At 35.0% G+C, this 20,836-nt stretch overlaps 6 protein-coding genes across 6 annotated transcripts; 3 read left to right on the top strand and 3 right to left on the bottom strand.

The window, feature by feature from the left end:
- Positions 1 to 318: 318 nt before the first annotated feature.
- LOC134832900 (angiotensin-converting enzyme-like) lies at positions 319 to 6,663 on the bottom strand. The gene is made up of 8 exons (XM_063847105.1): positions 6,462 to 6,663; positions 6,194 to 6,376; positions 5,712 to 5,976; positions 3,335 to 5,651; positions 3,056 to 3,282; positions 2,569 to 2,986; positions 606 to 2,515; positions 319 to 543 (listed from the first exon to the last, which is right to left on the bottom strand). Exons 1-8 carry the CDS (start codon positions 6,465 to 6,467, stop codon positions 380 to 382), a joined length of 5,490 nt encoding a protein of 1,829 aa, XP_063703175.1. The 5' UTR covers positions 6,468 to 6,663; the 3' UTR covers positions 319 to 379.
- A 383-nt stretch (positions 6,664 to 7,046) lies between these two features.
- On the top strand, positions 7,047 to 8,151 carry LOC134830848 (methionine aminopeptidase 1D, mitochondrial). Its single transcript, XM_063844446.1, has 2 exons — positions 7,047 to 7,187; positions 7,244 to 8,151. The coding sequence occupies exons 1-2, from the start codon at positions 7,117 to 7,119 to the stop codon at positions 8,121 to 8,123; spliced, it is 951 nt and encodes a 316-aa protein (XP_063700516.1). The 5' UTR covers positions 7,047 to 7,116; the 3' UTR covers positions 8,124 to 8,151.
- A 772-nt stretch (positions 8,152 to 8,923) lies between these two features.
- Positions 8,924 to 13,411, bottom strand: LOC134830262 (zinc finger protein 665-like). Its single transcript, XM_063843683.1, has 10 exons — positions 11,970 to 13,411; positions 11,691 to 11,902; positions 11,525 to 11,598; positions 11,347 to 11,464; positions 11,107 to 11,290; positions 10,935 to 11,048; positions 10,443 to 10,530; positions 10,101 to 10,368; positions 9,866 to 10,042; positions 8,924 to 9,806 (listed from the first exon to the last, which is right to left on the bottom strand). Exons 1-10 carry the CDS (start codon positions 13,031 to 13,033, stop codon positions 9,295 to 9,297), a joined length of 2,811 nt encoding a protein of 936 aa, XP_063699753.1. The 5' UTR covers positions 13,034 to 13,411; the 3' UTR covers positions 8,924 to 9,294.
- Positions 13,412 to 13,482: 71 nt separating this feature from the next.
- Positions 13,483 to 14,456, top strand: LOC134830263 (uncharacterized). Its single transcript, XM_063843684.1, has 3 exons — positions 13,483 to 13,767; positions 13,824 to 14,021; positions 14,074 to 14,456. Exons 1-3 carry the CDS (start codon positions 13,531 to 13,533, stop codon positions 14,353 to 14,355), a joined length of 717 nt encoding a protein of 238 aa, XP_063699754.1. The 5' UTR covers positions 13,483 to 13,530; the 3' UTR covers positions 14,356 to 14,456.
- Positions 14,457 to 16,894: 2,438 nt separating this feature from the next.
- On the bottom strand, positions 16,895 to 18,444 carry LOC134830724 (tetratricopeptide repeat protein 17). The gene is made up of 2 exons (XM_063844292.1): positions 18,260 to 18,444; positions 16,895 to 18,198 (listed from the first exon to the last, which is right to left on the bottom strand). The coding sequence occupies exons 1-2, from the start codon at positions 18,368 to 18,370 to the stop codon at positions 16,906 to 16,908; spliced, it is 1,404 nt and encodes a 467-aa protein (XP_063700362.1). The 5' UTR covers positions 18,371 to 18,444; the 3' UTR covers positions 16,895 to 16,905.
- Positions 18,445 to 18,717: 273 nt separating this feature from the next.
- On the top strand, positions 18,718 to 20,651 carry LOC134830142 (TBC1 domain family member 20). Its single transcript, XM_063843530.1, has 5 exons — positions 18,718 to 18,896; positions 18,999 to 19,560; positions 19,621 to 19,837; positions 19,904 to 20,013; positions 20,073 to 20,651. The coding sequence occupies exons 1-5, from the start codon at positions 18,755 to 18,757 to the stop codon at positions 20,302 to 20,304; spliced, it is 1,263 nt and encodes a 420-aa protein (XP_063699600.1). The 5' UTR covers positions 18,718 to 18,754; the 3' UTR covers positions 20,305 to 20,651.
- Positions 20,652 to 20,836: the final 185 nt, after the last annotated feature.

The following is a 20,836-nucleotide window of genomic DNA, read 5'->3' on the forward strand; positions in this document are numbered from 1 at the left end:
TTGCCACATGAAGTAATAATAGCTGCTGAAACAGAAGGACATTCCATGTTTTTCATGGCATCGGGCACGGCTGCTGTATTTTCACTTCAAGGAAAAGAAATTTGTCACTTGAAGGATGGCGATCATTTTGGTGAAATTTGTCTTCTTGAGCAAAATCGTAGACGCACGGCTGCCATAATTGCAATAGAAACTTGTGAAATTTACAAACTGGATCAAAAGGATTTTGCGAGAGTCATTAAACCACACACAGATTTGTATGAACGAATGCAAAGAGTGGCAAGCGAAAGAATGGGAAAACGATCCAGGAACAGAGAATCATTTAAAATAATCAAAAGTTTTATTAATTGAATATTATGATGAAATACACGTTGTTCCCGTGTTAGTTTTTGCTTGCAGGCACTGGTGTAGGGAGTTGTGAAGTTTTGTTCTTGTTCTTGAAATGAATGAATAAGAAAGTCACCAGGCCAATTAGTAACAATCCTCCAACAACAGATCCTACAACGATTGGAACTAATTGACTTGGTTCTGGTTCCTCCGGTTCCTCTGTAAATCAAGATAAAAAGGATAATTGATATTTTGGAGGTTGATTTTTTTTTCGTACGTACCAATTGGCTTTTTGTTTTCTTCTTCCAAGAATTCTCTCAATGGAGCAAAATATTCAAGAATAGCATCCGCTTTGATTTCTTCATCGCCAGTCATTTCTTTTAAGGCTACAGTCCAATGTTCACTCAATCCCAGTTTTAAGCCAGCACGCAACTTTTTACCAGCTTCTTTTGACTCATCAATATCGCAGTGATGTAAGGGAGCTTTTTTAGGATTTTGTGGATCGTATTCACCAGCAGCAATACAAAGTGCTCGATGCATCTGAAACTCTAAAATATGTGCAACAAAATATGCAATGTATTGGGAGTCAGCTGGAATATGGAACTTTGCTGCAGGATCAAAATCATCTTCAGTTCTTTCGACCGGTGGTTGAATTTTTTGATACTTTTTACGTAAGTTCCACCAATGTTCATTCCAATTCTCTTGCTTTACAGCACCACTAAAGACATCCCAACGCCATTTGTCTATCAAATATCCAAAGGGCAAGAAGGCAACACGTTCAAGTGCCATTTGATACAATGAATTAATGTCATTTTCATAGGAATCTTCGTAGTCAGTTAATAAGCCAATCTTTTTCAAATGTTTAGGAGTACTGACACTCAATGCAATTGTGTCTCCTACCGCTTCATGAAAACCTGGATTAGCTCCAGTTCGGAAAACATTGGGCTGTTCCTTATACAGTATAAAGTATTGGATGTGACCCATTTCATGATGAACTGTTATAAAATCTTCCATGTTCACTTTTGTGCACATTTTGATTCGGAAATCTTCGCCATCAGCAAAGTCCCAAGCACTCGCATGACAAGCAACTTCGCGATCCGATGGCTTTTCAATCATGGAATTTCCTGTGTAACTCATCTTATTAGATTCTAAACCCAAATTCTTGAAAAATTCATCAGACATTTCAAACATTTTTTTCGCAGTATAATTTTGCTCAACCATTGCATGTGAAACGTCTATCAAAGCACCATTAGCAAATGGCTTAGTCCTTTCGTACAAATTTCCCCATGATTGTGCCCACATATTACCCAGTAAATGTGCTGGTAAGAGAACATCTTCTGCGTTCATTTTGTCTTTGTATATGCTCATCAGTTTTCGCTGCATATACTTTTGCAGTTCATCATATAAACCTTCAACTTGTGTCCAAAGCTTTTCTATGTTTTCAATAAAGTTTTCGTCTTCATACATCTCACGCCACATTTCTCCATTGTCTGCATAATTGTTAGCCATAGCACCCTTATTCACCAAGTTAACATAATTCTCAAAATCTTTTCGAACACCAGATGATACACCAAATTTAGAATGCCACTGTTCCCATAGCCACTTTTGTTCTTCGTAGTCAGTGGATGTGGCCAATAGCTCTGTAATCTCTGGGTCTAAACTTAGTCCCTCTTCTTCCAAATTACATTCCTGTTTCTTATATGGACATATTTTTGCTGTATTATAGACGTTTTGCATACGATTCTTTGTTTCTGTAAGGTCTTTCAAGTCATTGTCATTTAAAATATCTAGTCCTAATTTTGTCAAATATTTCAATTGACGTTTTGTTTTTGGATTTTCATAGCTATCAATATCAACATTCGCAAAATACTTTTCAAACTTTTTACGAGCAAATTGAGCACTTTCCAATGTAGCTTCTGCTAGTTTTTTTTGTTTCTCAACATTATTGACATCAGTTGCAACATCCCAATCAGCTGTCACGAGTTTGTTCAGCATAATACTTGACTCAATATCATGTTCCTTAAGAATGGACTGCATTTGAGCTTCACGTCCTTTCTTGTTCTCTTGCACAAGGAAATCGTACAAAGGAGCAAAGTACTCCATTAAAGCATCTCCTGTTACTTCCGTTTCGTTTGTCATTGCTTTGAGAGCCTCGGACCAATGTTTACTCAACCCAAGTTCCAATCCGGCACTAAAGTTCAGATCAGTCATATATATTATTAAAAAAAAACTTAAAAAACTTACCGCAATCTCATTCCGGCTTCTTTACTATCATCAATATCACAGTGATGTAAAGGCGCTTCGATAGGATCCTTCGGGTCGTACTGACCCGCTGCAATACACAGGCCACGATGCATTTGGAATTCCAATATGTGTGCAATAAAGTACGCAATATACTGAGAATTTGCGGGGACATGGTACTTTGCTCCAGGATCAAAATATTCTTCGCCACGAGAAACTGGTGGTACTAATTTTTGATATTGCTTAACCAAGTTCCACCAATGTTCATTCCATTTCTGTTGTTCTACAGCACCACTAAAGACATCCCAACGCCATTTATCAATCAAATATCCAAACGGTAAAAATGCAACACGCTCAAGTGCCATCTTAAATAATGCATTGATGTCGTTCTCAAAAGAGGGCTCATATTCCTTAATTAAACCTTTAATTTTACCAAAAATACATGTTGATTTTAATTAAGTTTTACGATGGTTTGAATTGTAAATGTTACCTTCTTTTGTCAAATGTTGCGGAGTGCTAACACTTAAAGCTATAGTATCACCAACAGCTTCATGAAATGCTGGATTTGCTCCATTTCTGAGAACGTTAGGTTGATCTTTGTATAAGATAAAGTATTGAATGTGGCCCATTTCGTGGTGCACTGTAATGAGGTCAACCATGTTAATATTTGTGCACATTTTAATTCTAAAGTCCTTTCCATCACAAAAATCCCATGCACTGAAATATAAAAAAATATAAAGACTCAGACAGAAAAAGACCTTAAAGTTACCTTGCGTGACATTGAATTTCTCGATCTGATGGCTTTTCAATAATCGAAAGACCAGTGTAACTCATCTCATTTGACTCCAAACCTAATCCTTGGAAAAACTTGTCGGACATTTGGAACATTTCGAGCCGTGACATTCCTTGCATAGCCTCTGTAACGTCGATATCTGTGGCATTTTCAAATGGACGTATTTTCTCGTAAAGATTGACCCATGATTGGGCCCACATATTGCCAAGAAGGTGTGCTGGCATTGTATCATCAAGCACACTTACTTCGGAGTAAATTGCGGATAATTTTGTTTTTACATAAAAATGGAGTTCATCGTATAGAGGCTCCACTTGTTTCCACATGCGTTCAAGAGATGCAGTTAAATTATCGTATTCATAAGCTTCTCGCCAAAGTTCTCCATAATCATTGCGCTGATTTTTAGTTGCAGCTGCATTTACTAACTCTACATACTTTCCGTAGTCATCGCGCATAAGCTTACCTGAAGCTTCTCGCCAAGCCTGCCATATATATTTCATTTCATCAGCATCCGTTGATTCTGCTAGAATTTTGTACAAATCTGGATCCAATGATAGTTTTTCCTCTTCTTTGCAATTCGGTATTTTATATGGACATATTTTGGCTTGACCGTACGTCGTAGACATTTTGTCAATTACTTCTGTTAAGTTTTTCAAATCATTTTCATTTAAAGTATCAACTCCTAATGTATTAACTTGCATAATTTGACGCTTTACAGATAGGTCTTCATAGTCATCTGGATTTTGTCCTTTGAAATACCTCTCGTAATACTCTTTTTTAAGCTTTGCGTTTTCAAGCACAGCTTCTTCGTAAATTTTCTTCTTTTCGTCATTTGCTAAATCAGTTGTTTTATCCCAATCGGCATTTTGGACTTTATTGCACATTGCTGTAATCTTAGTATCATATTCTTCAAGAATTTCAGTCATTCGTTCTTCCTTAATTTTCTGATTTTCTTCTTGTAAGAATTTAAACAGTGGCTTGAAATATTCCAAAAGAGCTGAAGCGTTGATTTCGTCTTCGTTTGTCAAAGCTTTCAAAGCTACATGGGGATCATCAGATGAACCTAAGGACAACCCTTTTTTCAATCTGTCACCAGCCTTATGGTTTTTATAAAAGTCACATTTGTGTAACGGCTCTGACATAGGATTATTTGGATCATATTCTCCTGCATCAATACACAATGCTTTATACATTTGGAATTCCAAAAGATGCGCCATGAAATATGCAATGTACTGCGAGTTATTTGGAATATGATATTTAGATCCCGGATCGAAATCGTCTGTTTCACTTTTTACTGGTCGTGTGACCTTTTGATATTTTTCACGTAAATGCCACCAATGTGAGTTCCATTCATTTTCCGTAACAACATTACTGAAAACATCCCATCTCCATTTATCCACAAGAAGTCCGAAAGGTAAGAATGCAAGACGCTCCAAGGCCATACTAAAGAGGGCATTAATATTGTCTTCTTCCGAGTCCTCATAATCTGTTAAAAGTCCAATCGCCTGCAAATGTTTTGGCGAGCTAACACTCATGGCGATTGTATCACCTACAGCTTCGTGGAAAGCTGGAGTAGCGCCCGTTCGCAAAACTAACGGTTGATTTTTGTAGAGAATGTAATACATGATGTGACCCATTTCGTGGTGAACTGTTACAAAGTCTCCCATTGTTATTTCAGTACATTGCTTAATTCGAAAGTCTTCGGCATCGCAAAAATCCCAAGCGGAAGCATGACACACAATTACAACTCCTTCGGGATTCTCGATAACGGCCTTCTCACCATAACTCATGTTGCTCGTTGGAAGTCCGAGACTCATATAAAACTCATCGGACATTTGGAACATTTTTTTGGCAGTATAGCCTTGTTCTTTCATTTTTTGTGTCACATCTACCAAAGATGCATGTTTAAAAGGCTTCAGTTCCTGATATAGATTGCTCCAATCTTGTGCCCACATATTACCGAGTATATGTGCTGGAATCATTGGATCATCCTTATTCAAATGAGTTGAGTACATTTGACCCAATTTATGACGAACATATGTATGTAACTCATTGTATAATGGCTCAATATCATTCCATAAGCGATCAACCGTCTCCACAAGATTTGGATCTTCGTATTTATCTCTCCACATTTCGCCGGCATCAGTAAAATTATTTTCTTCAGCCGCTATATTCATCAAACGGACATACTGCTTGTACTCTTTTAACATGCGTTTGCCACTATTTGAGTGCCATTCATTCCATACATGAAGTAATTCATCATAATCACGTGAATCAGCAAGAATTTTTTCAATATCTAAATAAAGCATATATTTGAATATATTACTAAAATTTTGTGTAAAAGTTTTTTCTTTACCTGGATTCAATGCAAGTCTTTCGTCATCTTCACATACAGGCTTTTCTTTAGGACATATTGTTGCCGAGCTGTAAATTTGTGTCATTTGACCAACGACTTTATTGAACTCATCCAACTGATTTTCAGACAAGATTGATGTTCCAATGTTTTGAAGTTGTTTCAATTGACGTCTGTTCATCTTTCCAAAATTTTCTGGATTTGCATCTTTGAACACCTTTTCGAACCAATCCAATTGAAATTTCGCGTATTCAACATTAGCTGCGTCCTAAAATACAATTTTTGTTAAAAACAAATAAATTCCAATCGCAGCTACTTTCGATAAGATACAATTATTGAAAAATGTAGATTAAAAAACAATGGATTAGACAAAATGATAATTAATTTTAAATTCAATTCAATTTTTGAACTTTTTTATAAGTTTTTGATTTTATGAATTAATTTTTTTTTTCTTAATTTTTATTATGCATATGTATTGTACATACCGCCGCCTTTCGTTTTTCCTCATTTTCAACATCAGTTTGAAAATCCCAATCAGCTTTCACTTGCTTATTGCAATACTTTTGAGAGCTTTTATTGTAATCTTCCAGTACTTTTGTCATCTCATCCTCGGTGAGACAATGACCACGTGCGATCAAAATTAGACCACATATTAGTAATGTAAAGCTCTACGTCAATAAGTAATAAGAATTATGATAAAACTTTCGAGTATAAAAAAATAAATGAACTTGTTATCTTTTAAATTAAAAATACCTTCATATTGAAACTTGATGCATTTGCAATTTTTAAGCTTTTTATCGAAGAGTAGTTCGAACTAAATACTACGCACTGCTAAATATTTGTAATATTAAAAAATAATTTTGAGCACTTCAAATATTTAACATATCCAAATGACACCTGAAACAATATATTTATGCAACCGTGACGGTAGTTATTTATGATAGTTTTTTAACGTTCTTAGTATGAGAGTTGAACTTGAACTGAATCATTATTGGATTATCCGCTTGATATTTATAATGATACACAGACATTTAAAAAATTCATATCAGTCGTTATCAATTGCTATTAAAGATTTTATATATCGAAAAAATATATACATAGCCAAAAGGCACAAGACAAAAAGAAAATATACAAAAATTTTATGAAAATATATCATTGTGAAATAAAAAAAGCTATTGTATATTTATTTATTTTTTTACAATTTTTATATTTTTTAAATTAAGGGGTAAACTTAATTTTCCACAAAGCATGTAGTATGTATGTAAAAATTACATCCAAACATTTATATTGGATGAAATGAAACATGAGTCTTGTACAAGTTATTACCGAACAGCTGTTTCATTTGTTTATTAATTTTTCTTCGGGAATTTTGAATTCTGAAAAAAGTGGATTAACAGCTTTAGTCAAAATGATTTCTCATAAAATCACCAAAGCTTTAAAACAAAATTCACGGCCATTTTTTTCAATGTTCAAAAATAAGTAAGATTCATTATTGTGGTAACTAAAAGATCAATTTCTCAGACGTAACATTTCAGATACGATTTAGGAGAATGCCGCAATCTCATCACAGAGTTAGGTCAAGTCTCGGATGAGCGACCAGTCCCTGATTATATTCCTAAGCCTAGTTATTACTTCACACCAATGACTAAACCTGCCAAAACCCTCGGTCCTGTTGAACGAAAAAATCCTGAACAAATAAATGGAATGCGAGAAAGCTGCCGGCTAGCCGCAAATATTTTGCATTCAGTTCCCTCAATTCTACAGCCTGGCATTACTACTGATGACATTGATGCATTTGTTCACGACAAAATTATAAGTGCTGGAGCTTACCCATCAACGTTACGTTATTTGGGATTTCCTAAATCTATTTGTACAAGTGTTAATAACTGTGCTTGTCATGGAATACCTGATGACAGGAAACTATGTGATGGAGACATTATAAATGTTGATATCACTGTTTTCTTCAAGGGATTTCACGGAGACTGTTCTAAGACTTATCTCATAGGGAATGTTGACGACAGAGGAAAATTTTTGGTAGAGTCAACTGAGGAATGTCTAAATGCAGCAATTGATATATGCAAACCAAATAAAGCAATCAATGCGATAGGAACTGTAATTCAAGATTTGGCTCAAAAAAAGAATCTAAATGTTTTTCCTCATTTTACGGGGCATGGTATTGGTTCGTATTTTCATGGTCCTCCAGAGATTATTCCTGTAAAAAATAGTTACGGAGGCTTTATGCAACCAGGAATGACTTTTACAATTGAGCCAATTTTGACGTTAGGTGACATTGAATGCGAGTTATGGGAAGATGGCTGGACGATCGTTTCTCTTGATGGAGCGAGGAGTGCGCAGTTTGAACATACTATCCTTATAACTGATGAGGGCCATGAAATATTAACATTGCCCAATTAACGGTCGAAATAAAAGACAATAAAAATTAGATCTATAGATTTTATTTCGGTAATATGTTTTTCATTTTTATTAAATCTTATTTAAAATGTAGGACTATTTTAGCTTTAAAAGCTTACTTTAACTCTATGATTTGGAACATTTATTTATTTTTGTTTTGTTGTACCTTTTGAAGGTGGTTTATGTATTTACTATGTTATTATTATTGTATTAGTTTGATATTATTTAGTAACTGTTTCGTTTGTTTATATTTGTTCACATCAAGTTGTTTTTTTTATTAACCTTAAAATTTTTATCCGTAATTCTATAAATTAAATGGTAAGAAAGTCAACCAAAAATTTTTTTCGTCTTGCTTATTTAAAATTCAAAATTCATATTCTAATATGGCCTTTGTGCTTTTATAGTTTTAAATCATTTTCGGATTAAATAACTTTGGTTTTTTTTTTGTTACAAAAAATATATGAAAGTTTTTGATTGCTCTTGTATAATTTGTAATATAAGGAACGTTGAAAGACTTCATGGCATTCTGCTGATTAATTTCATGAAAATAAACTCAATTCGACTGATTCTTAAAAATAAGCTTAATTTCTAATATAGTAGCATGTGAATCTGATTTACTTCCTATTTTCATCATTATAAAAACCACACTTATAAAACATATTTTTTATTTTTAACATTTATACCATTATTAAATGCTCGACTACTTATGACTTAATTTAATTTTGTTTGTTTTTTTCTAATTTAATTTTAATTTTTGCAAATGTATGTAGATAATTTGAAAGAACTGGAATCAAAAGCTCACATATTTAACATGTATAATTGTATAAGTTATGTCATCTTATGGGCTTATACAAATTTATTTTGTATTTAATTCAATCGATTAATGTTATGTCACACAAATAAAATTTGGTAAAAACTTTTTTTTATGACTTTTAAAGTCCTTAACCTAACATATAGATAATATCTTCAAGGAATTTCATCGCTTATTCTAATAGAATTAGTAAATATATATTTATATATATGTATATTATTTCCTTAATTTGTAATATTTTACGCTTAGAATAATTAGAAAGACTTCAATCTTTGTTTTTTGTTTCTGCATTTTAAAAAAACATTTCCGTGTTATAATTAACGAATTGTACCAGTTCAAATTATTTTGAACACATTTTTTCTTTTAATAGACAACCTCATTACTATGCAATCGTTGTTCTTGCTCAACTTGTTCATTTGATGTACTTTGGATAATTGTAACAGGAATCGTTAGCTCATGTCTTCCAATAGTTTGGGAAGTAGATGAAATTAGTACGTCATTTGGTCCACGAATCACATGTATTTGCTGTTGTTGTTGTGATGTGGGAACGGTAGAGATTGAGTGTGGCGGAGATGTTACCAATGACGGCATATGGTGTTGTTGTAATAAGTTGTGCGACGTCCTGATTGTTTCTATCGATGGAATTTGATGAGGATGATGGATTTGTGAGTGTGGCGTGTATTGAATTGTTTGAATGGCATTACTCGCGTGTGTCGTGATTGAATCACTTGTTTGATTATGACTATTATTATCAATATTGTTTGATGAGGTAATAACAGGAATTGATGCGTTCACAACAACGGATGTTTGTTGCATTGGCACTGGTTCTGACTTAATACTAGTGCTTTCTATGCTAGATGTATTTGGTTGAGAAACTAAAGTAAGAAAAAGATATGACTAAAGTAAAAATTAACATAGAAATTACAAATCTTACCTTGTACTTTAATGATATTTGAGTGATGGGTCTTTGGTATGATTGGAAGGGGAATATTCGGATGATGTTTTTTCATATGTCGTATCATGTTGCCTCTTTCGCAAAACTTTTTAGTACATTCGGAGCAATTATAAGGACGTTCTCCAAAATGAGCTCGCCGATGCGACACCAAGTGACCTTATGTGAAAGTAACATGAAAACATCATTTGAAATTTGAAATAAATGAAAATCTTACCTTTACAAATGAAATCCTTTGGACACAAGTCACATCGAAAAGCTCGTTCTGCGTTCACCCCTTTATTGTGGCTTCTTTGGTGGAAAAGTAAGTTACCCTTCAACGGAAATGTTTTGCCACATTCTTCACACTTGAAAGGTCTCTGGCCAGTGTGAGATCGACTCATATGATTTATCAAGTGTTCTTTTCGAGTAAATGGCTTGTTACAAACATTACAACAGTGCTCCGTACTTCCATTATGTTGTTTCATATGATTTGTCAAGTGTTCCTATTAAACAATATTGAAAAGTTAAGTTCGTTCAGTTCAAACATTAATTAAAATCACAAAATCAAAAAGCTCACCTTTCGTGTAAAAGCTTTTCCGCATGTCTCGCATTTATGGGGAGAATCGCCGGTGTGTAAACGAACATGATTGTTCAAATGTTCGCGTCTAGAAAAGGGACCGATATTGAATAAGTACACCAATCCAACACGATTCGGATAACCGAAAGATTATAACAATAAAATTTATCGTTATATTGAATAAATGTATTATTCAAACCAGTATTAGGAAAATTTAATTTACATAAATTTCAAGGTGTTCAAATATCCATTCTTCCTGTTAAAGAATAGTCTTTTATACATATGAACTTAAAATATACTTATGCACTTAAAAATTAATATTGAACGTAACGTAATTATTATATTGTAACGTTTACTACATATGTAATAAATTTTTGAATATTTTCTGGATTACCGAAAATATAAGACTTGTACTGGGTTGAAAAATAATTTTTTTCGGTTATCTGTTTTGGCTCGGTGTAACGAACGGTGTAATATACATATTTACTTTACCTTGTAAACTGTTTCTGACAATACTGGCATTTATGCGGTGAATCGCCTGTATGCTGCCTTTTATGATTGACCAAATGTTCCTTACGAGTGAATTGTTTTTGACAATATTCACACCTAAACAAATAGCAAACATCAAGTTGTGATTAGACTTTTTTAAATGAAAATATCATACTTGAATGGACTTTCTCCCGTGTGTTGCCTGGTGTGGTTGACCAAATGATCCTTTCGAGAGAAGGCCTTGGGACAATACGTGCAGCTAAATGGTGTTTCGCCAGTATGTTGACGACGATGATTTACAAGATGCTCACGTCGCGTAAAAAGCTTTTCACAAAAATCGCATTTATGTGGAGATTCGCCTAGATTAAAATTTTAAAAATTAGCTGCCTTATTATTTGTCTCAAATTGAGCCTACCTGTATGTTGCCTGACATGATTTAATAAATGTTCCTTTCTGGTGAACGTTTTTGAACAAATGTCACAACGATGTGGTGTTTCACCTGTGTGCCAAAGTATGTGATTTGTAAAGTGCTCCTAAAATAAACAACATTTTATTTTAAAGTGACTATAACCAATAAACTTTGATTTTAATACCTTTCGAGTAAAATTTTTGCCGCAAGTTTGGCAGGAGAATGGTGTTTCGTGGGTGTGAATTCTTAAGTGGTTTGCTGCAAAATATTAGTATTTCAAAATATTAGAAACGAGATCATAAAGCACTTTTTAAAACGAACACCTTGAAACCAAAAACTAAAAGTCTTACCTAGATGTTCTTTGCGAGTATATTTCTTGTTGCAAATCGTGCAAATGTGCGGAGTTTGCCCAGAATGCCACATCATATGATTCGAAAAATGCTCCTTCCTCGTAAAAAATTTATTACACTGGGTGCAATGGTGTGGTGTATTTCCTGTGTGCTTTCGTTCGTGATTCACCATATGTTCTTTTCTTGTGAAATTTTTTCCACAAAATCTACACCTAAAATTATATAAACAAAAATTGTTAAGATGACATGATTTCGATTTTCCATCCAAAAGGATTTTACCGAAAAGGACAATCTCCTGTATGAGTCCGCTGATGATTTTCCAAGTGCTCACGACGATTAAAGGTTCTCATGCAAATGTTACAAAGGAACGGTTTATCTGATGAGTGGCGCTTGCTATGCCGTTCAAGGGATGTGTCATTGGGAAAAACGTGAAAGCAAACGTTGCAAATGTACATCTTGGACCCGCCAACATGTTTGCTTTTTCCGTGTAACGTCAATTCGGCCGAATTTTGAAAAGCTAATCCACAAACTTGGCACGTGAATGGTTTGCGTTCGTTGTGATATCGTCTATGGACGATAAGTTGATACTTGTATTGGAATAACTTGCCGCACAAATCACACGCATTATCTGATATGGCTCCAATCGCAGAGCCTGTTGTTGTGCCTAGCGTGTCACTCAAGTGTTGTTGTGTAGTTGTGACCGAAGTACCCGAAGAGGGAGGAACAGGATCAGTTGTCAGTTTCCCGAAGACCTCATGATAATTCAAAAATTGATTAAAATCATCGATATTGACTTTAAGCATTTCCAATGGTTTTGTATTAGTGTCGTTGTCTGCAGTGCTGTTTCGAACATCAATCGAATTCGTTTGCGGCTTTACATCATGTTTCAAGACTTGCAATGATTCAGAATAAGTGTCTGAATATGATTGAGTTGTTATTTGTTGTTGTTGTTGTTGCGTGTTGTGAGATTCATTGTTGGAATGCACATTTGACTCTACGAGCTGTAGGTGGATTGGCAGCGTCTCTTCTCCAATGACAGTGCAACTCGACTCAGATGGACCGACAGCTTGACCATTTAAAATGACATCACCGGCGTCACTTTTGATATTTTGTAGCTTTGGTATCGATGTATATATGTTCGAGCCTTGTTGAAAGAGGTTTGTCAAGACAAAATACTTGCCTAGTTGCGAGACATTGTGGAATGTTACGGGATTGAACCGGATGTCAGGATTGTCAACTGAAGGGGGTTGATTGGGGCCCGATTGTATACTCTGGTGCATCAGCCCTTCCTCTCCATTTACATGACTTACAACTTCAGTTTTGATGTGTATATCGGGATTCATTCCGGCAATTATTTACAAACAATACAGGCGAAAGGTGAAGGTGAAAAGAAGCGGCATTCACAATATCCTCTGATGTCTCTATTAGCCAATTGTAAAAACATTGTCACTTTTCGCACCAACAAAACTTAATGTAAAATTGAGTCTGTGACTCGCGCAATGTCTCCGGAATCCTTTATTTTTTTGAAAAATATGGATGGGGGACTTTGTACCAGCTAAGCGGTATTTTGTAAATTTATCGCAGTTTCACAGGTTTTCAACCAGATGTTGCGTTAAACGCAAGCTTTGCGAGATTTATCACAATTTTGCACTAAAACTACGCGGATTCGTGTAAGTTTACATCGAAAAATGATTTATTTTAACATTGGACGCATTATGTTGTTTGCTGCCTTTGGAAAATGGAATGACAAGAAGGTCCCATCCACTCATGATGCTCATGAAGACATTCAAACCGACGTCATAAATGGATGTCGTCGTAAACAAAAGAAAATAAAACGACGATGATATCACTTTTCTTAGTTTTTCTCGGTTTAGTGCAAATATCGTTGCAGGAATCTTGCCATTATGATACGACTGCTGGGACACTTGAACTGAAGAGCCTGGAGAGTTTTCCATCTTTTCAGAGTTATCAACAGTTCGATGAGCCCTTGAACAAAACTTGGACCACATATTTCTTTCATCCATGTACGGACACAAAGACTCCCGTAGGAAACGAGGGCTGCAAAGAAGGATTTTCCGTAAGATTCTTTAGAAAAACTTTCTATATACCTTTTTATCACATTTGTTTCAACAGCTTTGCAAAAAAGAAACCAACGTTACTGATACGAAAATCGAGTCAACTTATACAATTGTTGGAAAATCGTCCGATGGTGTGTTCAAAGTAGAGGCAAACAATTCGATTTTCCTAAAGTTCAATGAAAACTTAATTCAACTAGTTTGTACGGCTCTATTACCGTTGGAACAATCCAAATTGGTTCTAACGCCAGATAAGGTACTCTATAAATAGACTCGCTCAGAACCCATTGAGAACATTTGTTTTTCAGAATTTGATATTTTACTCATCAGCTGCATGTCTCATGGAACACGCTGAAATATCTCATAGCGTTGGTTCCATCTTGCTTCTCATTTTGGGAATCTTGATGATTGTCTATTTCATTGGCGGCTACTTATTCAAGTACATTATGCAAGGATCTCGGGGCTTTGAAGCCTTTCCTCATTACGAGTTCTGGACGGACTTGCCGTCATTGGTGAGAGATGGAATTCGGTTTTTACAAAACGGATGTCGTCCTGCTGCTGAAACGCAAGATTCGTACGAGTCCATTTAGTGTCTCGAAACAAACAAGTCGCCTGATGCCAAAAAGAAACAAACTTCTTACCCCAGATAAATTTAGTTAATAAATGAAAACCTGACGATTCTGTTTTAGAATTTGATATTTTATTTTTCGGCAGTTCATGTTTAAGAGCGCTCAAGACACTCAATCAATGTAACTTAAAAATTATTTACGAATACAAATACAAAAGCATAAATTAATTGTGTCGTCCAAAAAGATTTAGTAATGTGAAAAGATTAAAGATTTTTTGCCTGAAATGATAAAAAAAACAGAATTTATTACATTAGTTCAAAATATATGTATTTCTATTAACACTTACAGTTCTCCTTTTTCCGGTTTGATCTTGATACAACGGCCAAAATCATCTAAATATTCACCCTCAAAGCACGACGCATCTTCAGCAGGTCTTCTAGTTCTACGAGGACGTCTGGTTGTAGCATCCTCTGATGATTGTGCCACCAAATTATTAGGATTAGGTAGGTTTTGCAACGGTCTTGAAGGTAATCCGATAGCCAAATTTATAGAATCTTGCGGATTCGAAATTTCATCGTCTAATCTGTTGGGTACACCTTCAATAACGAATTCATTCAATACTCGTCTAGGCGCTATGCGATATTTGTGGGGACGCTTATAGACAGCCTTGAGTCTGAATGGAGCTTTTCTATTGTGTTTCTGATTACTTCGTAAAAGTTGGCGCAATATGGGATCCATTAGCGTTTCAAACGGAACTTTTTCATATTCAGTTGTCAGTTCATCTACAACTGTCTTCGTGGTTGTCTCCTCTTTTTGGACGTTATCTGGTTTAGATACCGTTACGATGGGCTTACTGGTAATTTCTACCACTGGAGACTCAGATGTAGTCTCTTTCTGATCTGTGAGACTTAAGAAAGCACCTTGCGGCTTTGCAGTTGTAGTAGTGGTTGTGGTAGTCGACGTAGTCGAAGAAGGGCTTATATCTGCACCAAGCATTGCCAAAATAGGATTAATTGTAAAGTGACTTGGGTCATAGTCATAATCTTCATAGTTGTCGAAAGAATCATCGTCCATTCCAGTATTAAACTCATCGCCGCGCACTGAGAAGAGTTGCACATCTTTTATGTTGAAATGCACGTTATATTTTCCCGTTTGACGTTGATCGTATGAAGTCAATGTATCGGGAGACCTTTCCTTCGCTAAGCCTGTGAGGACCTTCTTGTTGCTCAAAATTGGATCCTCGCCACCTGTTTTCGTTGATGCCAATACAATGCCAACAATTAAGGGCAGAAGTAGCAAATTAATTTTAATCATACCGAATTTCACTTTTGCGCCTATTCAGTTGGAAGAGTAACTCAAGACTGAATGGTATGCATAAAACAGACACGGTCGTGTTCTTCGTTTTCTTCTTTATTTCGCAATCTCTGAAATTCTTCGTATGTAAGAACAGAACAAGATCTCATTATCATCTCGTATTCTTTTCTATTCACATAGGTTTACGTTTTTTTTCTTGTAAATGATGTTTCTAAGATGTTGCAATATAAAATACGTCATAGGGATAACAGAATCCTCGAATTACTTGAGCCGTTAAGTTAGTACAAAACTATGATTTTTCAAAGAAATGAAAAACAAGCGCTCCAAAAATCTATTTCATTAAAAATATATTTTTTTATACGTGTTATTAAGCTCCACAACAAAATAAAAATCGAGATTTTTTCAATTTTATTCTAATTTCTTCTAAATGATGTTGATTTTTTTCGATTTTTTTAGAAATCCCTGTACAACAGATAAAAAAATTTACCAACATCATCCATCCCTAATAAATATAACATCTTGAATGTATTTATATTATGCAACAATAAATACGGATATGTAACTTCTTGTTCTTTCTTAAAGCAGGTTCTGTTGGCTATGTTCCTATTATAGAAAATGATATGTTAATTTATATGCATTCAAGAATTAACTCACGTCCTTGTCTAATAGAGTTATATCTCTTGCATTTTTTTTAAATAAGGCAAAAGAATAATAACAAATTACAACAACAACACAACATAAAAGTTCAATGTACTCTTTAAAAAAAGTTTCGGACGTAATCATGGTATAATTTTTTCTTGATACATATTGGATGTAGCATCACTTCATTTACATACAACATTGATACTTATGGGAATATTCAACGTTCTAATTAAAATCAAGAAGATCTGTCGGTTTCATTACAAGTATATTAGTACCAATGCAATAAAACACGAAATTAAAAAAAAAAAATGGGTATTAAAATATTTACAAGGTACTTTTTTGAATAAGAGTCTTTGTCCTGATCTGGATCGCGGTTTCGACTCGAAAAGCGCCTCTTTTATGAACGAGTTTTATTAGTTTTGCACCTAAGATTTTATTGAAGTGGTTTATACAGTAAGCACAAAAGCCGTTTAGATACCTACGTTCATTGACTTCTTCTATAGTGTTCTAAGGGTTTTCATACATACTTGAGTTTGATAATCGTTTCGTACAAAGCACTTCAAGTATTTTTTTTATAGATATATTCGTTATTAAATTCTAAATGTAAATAATATTTCACTTTTTTATTTCTTGAGTAAAGGCAAAAGTTGACAAATCCAAGTTCTCAATAGAGATTTTCTTGTAAATACCTAGCGAATTAATGCGATAGGTGTTGATGAGTTCACGAAGTGCCACATATCGATGAATCATGTCGGACCCAAAATCCTCCAATGGCCATTCGTCGTCGTGCAAATCCGACATAAAGTCACAAAAAACATAAAGTCCAGCATTATCGCCGTCCTTTAGCTTGTCGTAGCGCGTCGTGCAAATTTGTGATCTTTGCAGCAATGGAATTAAGTCATTTTCATCATCGTAAATACGGGAGCTAATGGGAGCTTGTTCTTTGCTCATAAGTTCGTGATTTTCCTGAAATTCTTTTTTCAATGCAGAAGAACGCTGCAATTCTGGCTCAATTTTTTCTAGCAAAGCCTCCATTTGTTGCAACGTCACTTTAAGTTCACGAAAGCACTTCATGCTTTTCTGTATGTATTCGACTTTATCGTAATAGATTGGATCGAGACTCCTTGCCGTCTCATAACATTCCATTGATTTGTTGAATTCGGACAACAAGAATAGTGCATTACCCATGGCAATTTGATTTTCCGCTACATTAGGCTCATGGTCCAGTGCAGCATTTATCACGACAAACGAATCATTGTAGTTCTTTGATCGCTGTAATATAACTCCGAGGCTTAATAGTGGAATATCTTTGTTTTGTCGCGATGCTAGTGCGATTCCGCGTCTCGCACATTCAATAGCTTCTGCTGCATTTCCCTTGTAACGCCAATAAATTGATCCTAGGCTATGCCATCTCCACGATGTTGGATTTTGCTTTAAATTATTGTGAAGCATACGAGCAAAGGTCGACGCTGATAAACCGATTCCCTGCCAAATTATCTCTTCGGGCTCCATTTTTACACTTTTACGATTCCGTATGGACTCCAAGTGGTCAAAATACATCGAAAAATCCAAATCTAGTACGTTCGAACACTTGGGACTCACGGCTTTATTGGAAGATTTTTCGCCGGATGTGGGTTCCCTCAGTCCTCCGGGCATTAAACGATTCCAGTAAGTGTGTGTCAAGGTAGTGGAAAAGAACTCGGATTCATCGAGGTAGTAGTTTAAAATACACGATGTCTTAGAACTCAAATCAGTCGTGATGGTGTCCAGTTCATTCATGTGTTTCAAGACTTCCTCCTTGATGACTGTGAACTCGTGGACAATTTCATCGATACGCTTTTTGAAATCCGATTGGTTAAGGAAAGCCATCAAGTTGCTGGGTTGTTTCAGGTAGAACGGCGATGTAAACTAATTGAAAAGACAGACATTTAAGGCATGATTGAAGAAAAATAAATTTCAGCATATTTACTTGAGGTTGTATCTTTTTGTTTTCATAATTCACTTTCCAATGAGTCGTGGCGTCCAAACTGCTCCAGAACTTTACGACAAGAAATAACAAAATAATCAACAATTTGTGCATGATCAATATTTAGTTGGAAGCTCTCAAGAGGATTTTATGAATTTAACAATTTTTGTTGCATTTCGCACAACGGTTTGTTATTGTTAAAAGAAATTTAATGGGTTCCAGATCGGAAAACAGTAGGGCATCATTCATATATAGCATCGTCTTAAAAAATACGTTAAAATTTAGAAATCCCATGAATTTTATTTAAATATAATTGAAAATGTTAAATTTATGTCAAATAAAATTAAATAAAAGTCGAGGATGGATTCCATCTTGCAAAATTCATAGGTAATTTACCAAGCACTCCCCCATCTGAAAAATAGTTTTGATGAATAACGCCTCAAAATAATGACAGCAAATTGTCACTTTTAACAAAATCTTTATTTTGATGCAATTACGATGGAAAATATGGAAAATTCAAGTGAAACGTCCAGCGACTTTGAAAGAATTGACAAAATCGATGTTTGTGAGATGAGCAGCAGTGAGAATGGTCGATTAAGCAACCATCCAAGTGAGCCGACAGAGTTAAGCTTTGAAAAACGTAAGTGCATTTATGATGCTTACTAATAAAAAGGAAGTTGACCTCCAGCAACAAATTTCGTCATTTCTATTTATGACTCATGTTTGATAATACTCTACTTAGATCCCGAAAATAAGGAAGAACGAGAAAAACGAGCGAAAATTGAGGAGGCTCTGGAAACGTACGCTGAGCAACCCATCAAAACTTGGCAGAATTTTGCCAAATCTGAATATGGACTCATAAACGACGATTTACGGAAACGCGTTTGGCCTCTCTTAGTAAATGTTGACCCGTGTAAATGTGAACCAGTCCCTTGTCTTGACGATCTACAAACACACCCGGAATACAACCAGGTTGTGTTAGATGTTAATCGGAGTCTGAAACGTTTCCCTCCCGGAATTCCATACGAACAAAGAGTAGCATTACAAGATCAATTGACAGTGCTTATTCTACGCGTCATTATCAAATATCCTCATCTGAAATACTATCAGGGGTATCATGATGTGGCCGTAACATTTTTACTCGTTGTCGGCGAAGAAGTTGCTTTTCATGTTATGGAAAAACTCTCGACGGAACATCTGTACGAATGCATGCAAGAAACAATGGAGCCAACACAAAAACGACTTATGTCCATTTATCCAATTATACGACGAACTAATAAGGCTTTGTGTGAATATCTGGAAAAGTAAGCTACATAATAAGGTCAATATAGCAAATAATGTAGCTAAATTTGAATTTTTCACAGATCGACAGTTGGGACACTTTTTGCATTGCCGTGGTTCCTCACCTGGTTCGGCCACAGTCTGAATAGCTACAGAAGCGTCGTGCGTCTTTACGACTATTTTTTAGCGTCCGAACCATTACTTCCATTATACGTTACAGCAGCCATCGTGCTATATAGAGAAAATGATATTTTTAAAGAAGATTGTGATATAGCAAGTTTACATTGTCTTTTGTCACAAGTAATTTCACATTTGAAATTGTAATTATTTTTATAATTTTATATTTTATATTGAAAATATTTTTAGTTACCGGAAGATTTGCCATTCGAGTACCTTTTGACGTATGCAGATACGTTGTATAAAAAATTTCCTCCAAAGATGATCGAAGCAGATGTAGAAAAGATGATCATAAAAGAGTAAGGAATCTTCTTTTTTGTTCCTATTAAATTACTTATACAATTTTCTCGTGTTACAGGAAACAACAACGTGCCCTTGAAGATGAAAGGATCCGAAAAGCTCAACTTGCTCGACGAATGAAAGGCAATAACAACAATGTACGCCCATTTAAGCATCCCTTCCTCAATTCCCTTATTCCATTTGCTCTCATGTCACGTCGTTCAATGATTGTAACTACCGCATTTTCGATATTTGTTGGCATCTGTGCATATTACTATCGGACACAAGCATTTAATGGCACCATCAGATAGGGACGCGCCATGTACTGGTTTCAAGGATTCACACAGTTGTATCAAAGAAAGTGATTGACCGAGATTTCTTTGATGTGAACGTTAATATTATGTTGATTCCTAATGAAATTAGTGCATATTGATCATGTGTATTTTTAAAGGACCATTTCCTTGTTGCGTTTCTTGTGTATAAAAAATGTGTGGATGTGATGTTTTGAAAAAATTGAATTCTGTTTCGTAGTATTTAAGGTTCGAGTCTCTAAAGTGTAAGTTAAATACCCCCAAATAATATCGTTAATTAAATAATTTAATAGATATATAAGAATGAAAAATATTAATGAAATCAATAAAGTAAATATATGCCATTCATAAACATATAACGGTCGTAAAATTTTTCTGATTTTCATATTCTGCTCTGTTCCCGATACAAACTTATTGTGCTCTCACACATTGCACAGTATTTCACACCCAGTGAAAATAATATTCGCTCGTGAACTTTTGTATTGCTTCGGTATTTTGCGCATTTATAAGATATAGATTCGCTCTTACTGTC

This window comes from Culicoides brevitarsis, chromosome 2 (assembly GCF_036172545.1).
Source record: "Culicoides brevitarsis isolate CSIRO-B50_1 chromosome 2, AGI_CSIRO_Cbre_v1, whole genome shotgun sequence".
Taxonomy (NCBI): Eukaryota; Metazoa; Arthropoda; class Insecta; order Diptera; family Ceratopogonidae; genus Culicoides; species Culicoides brevitarsis.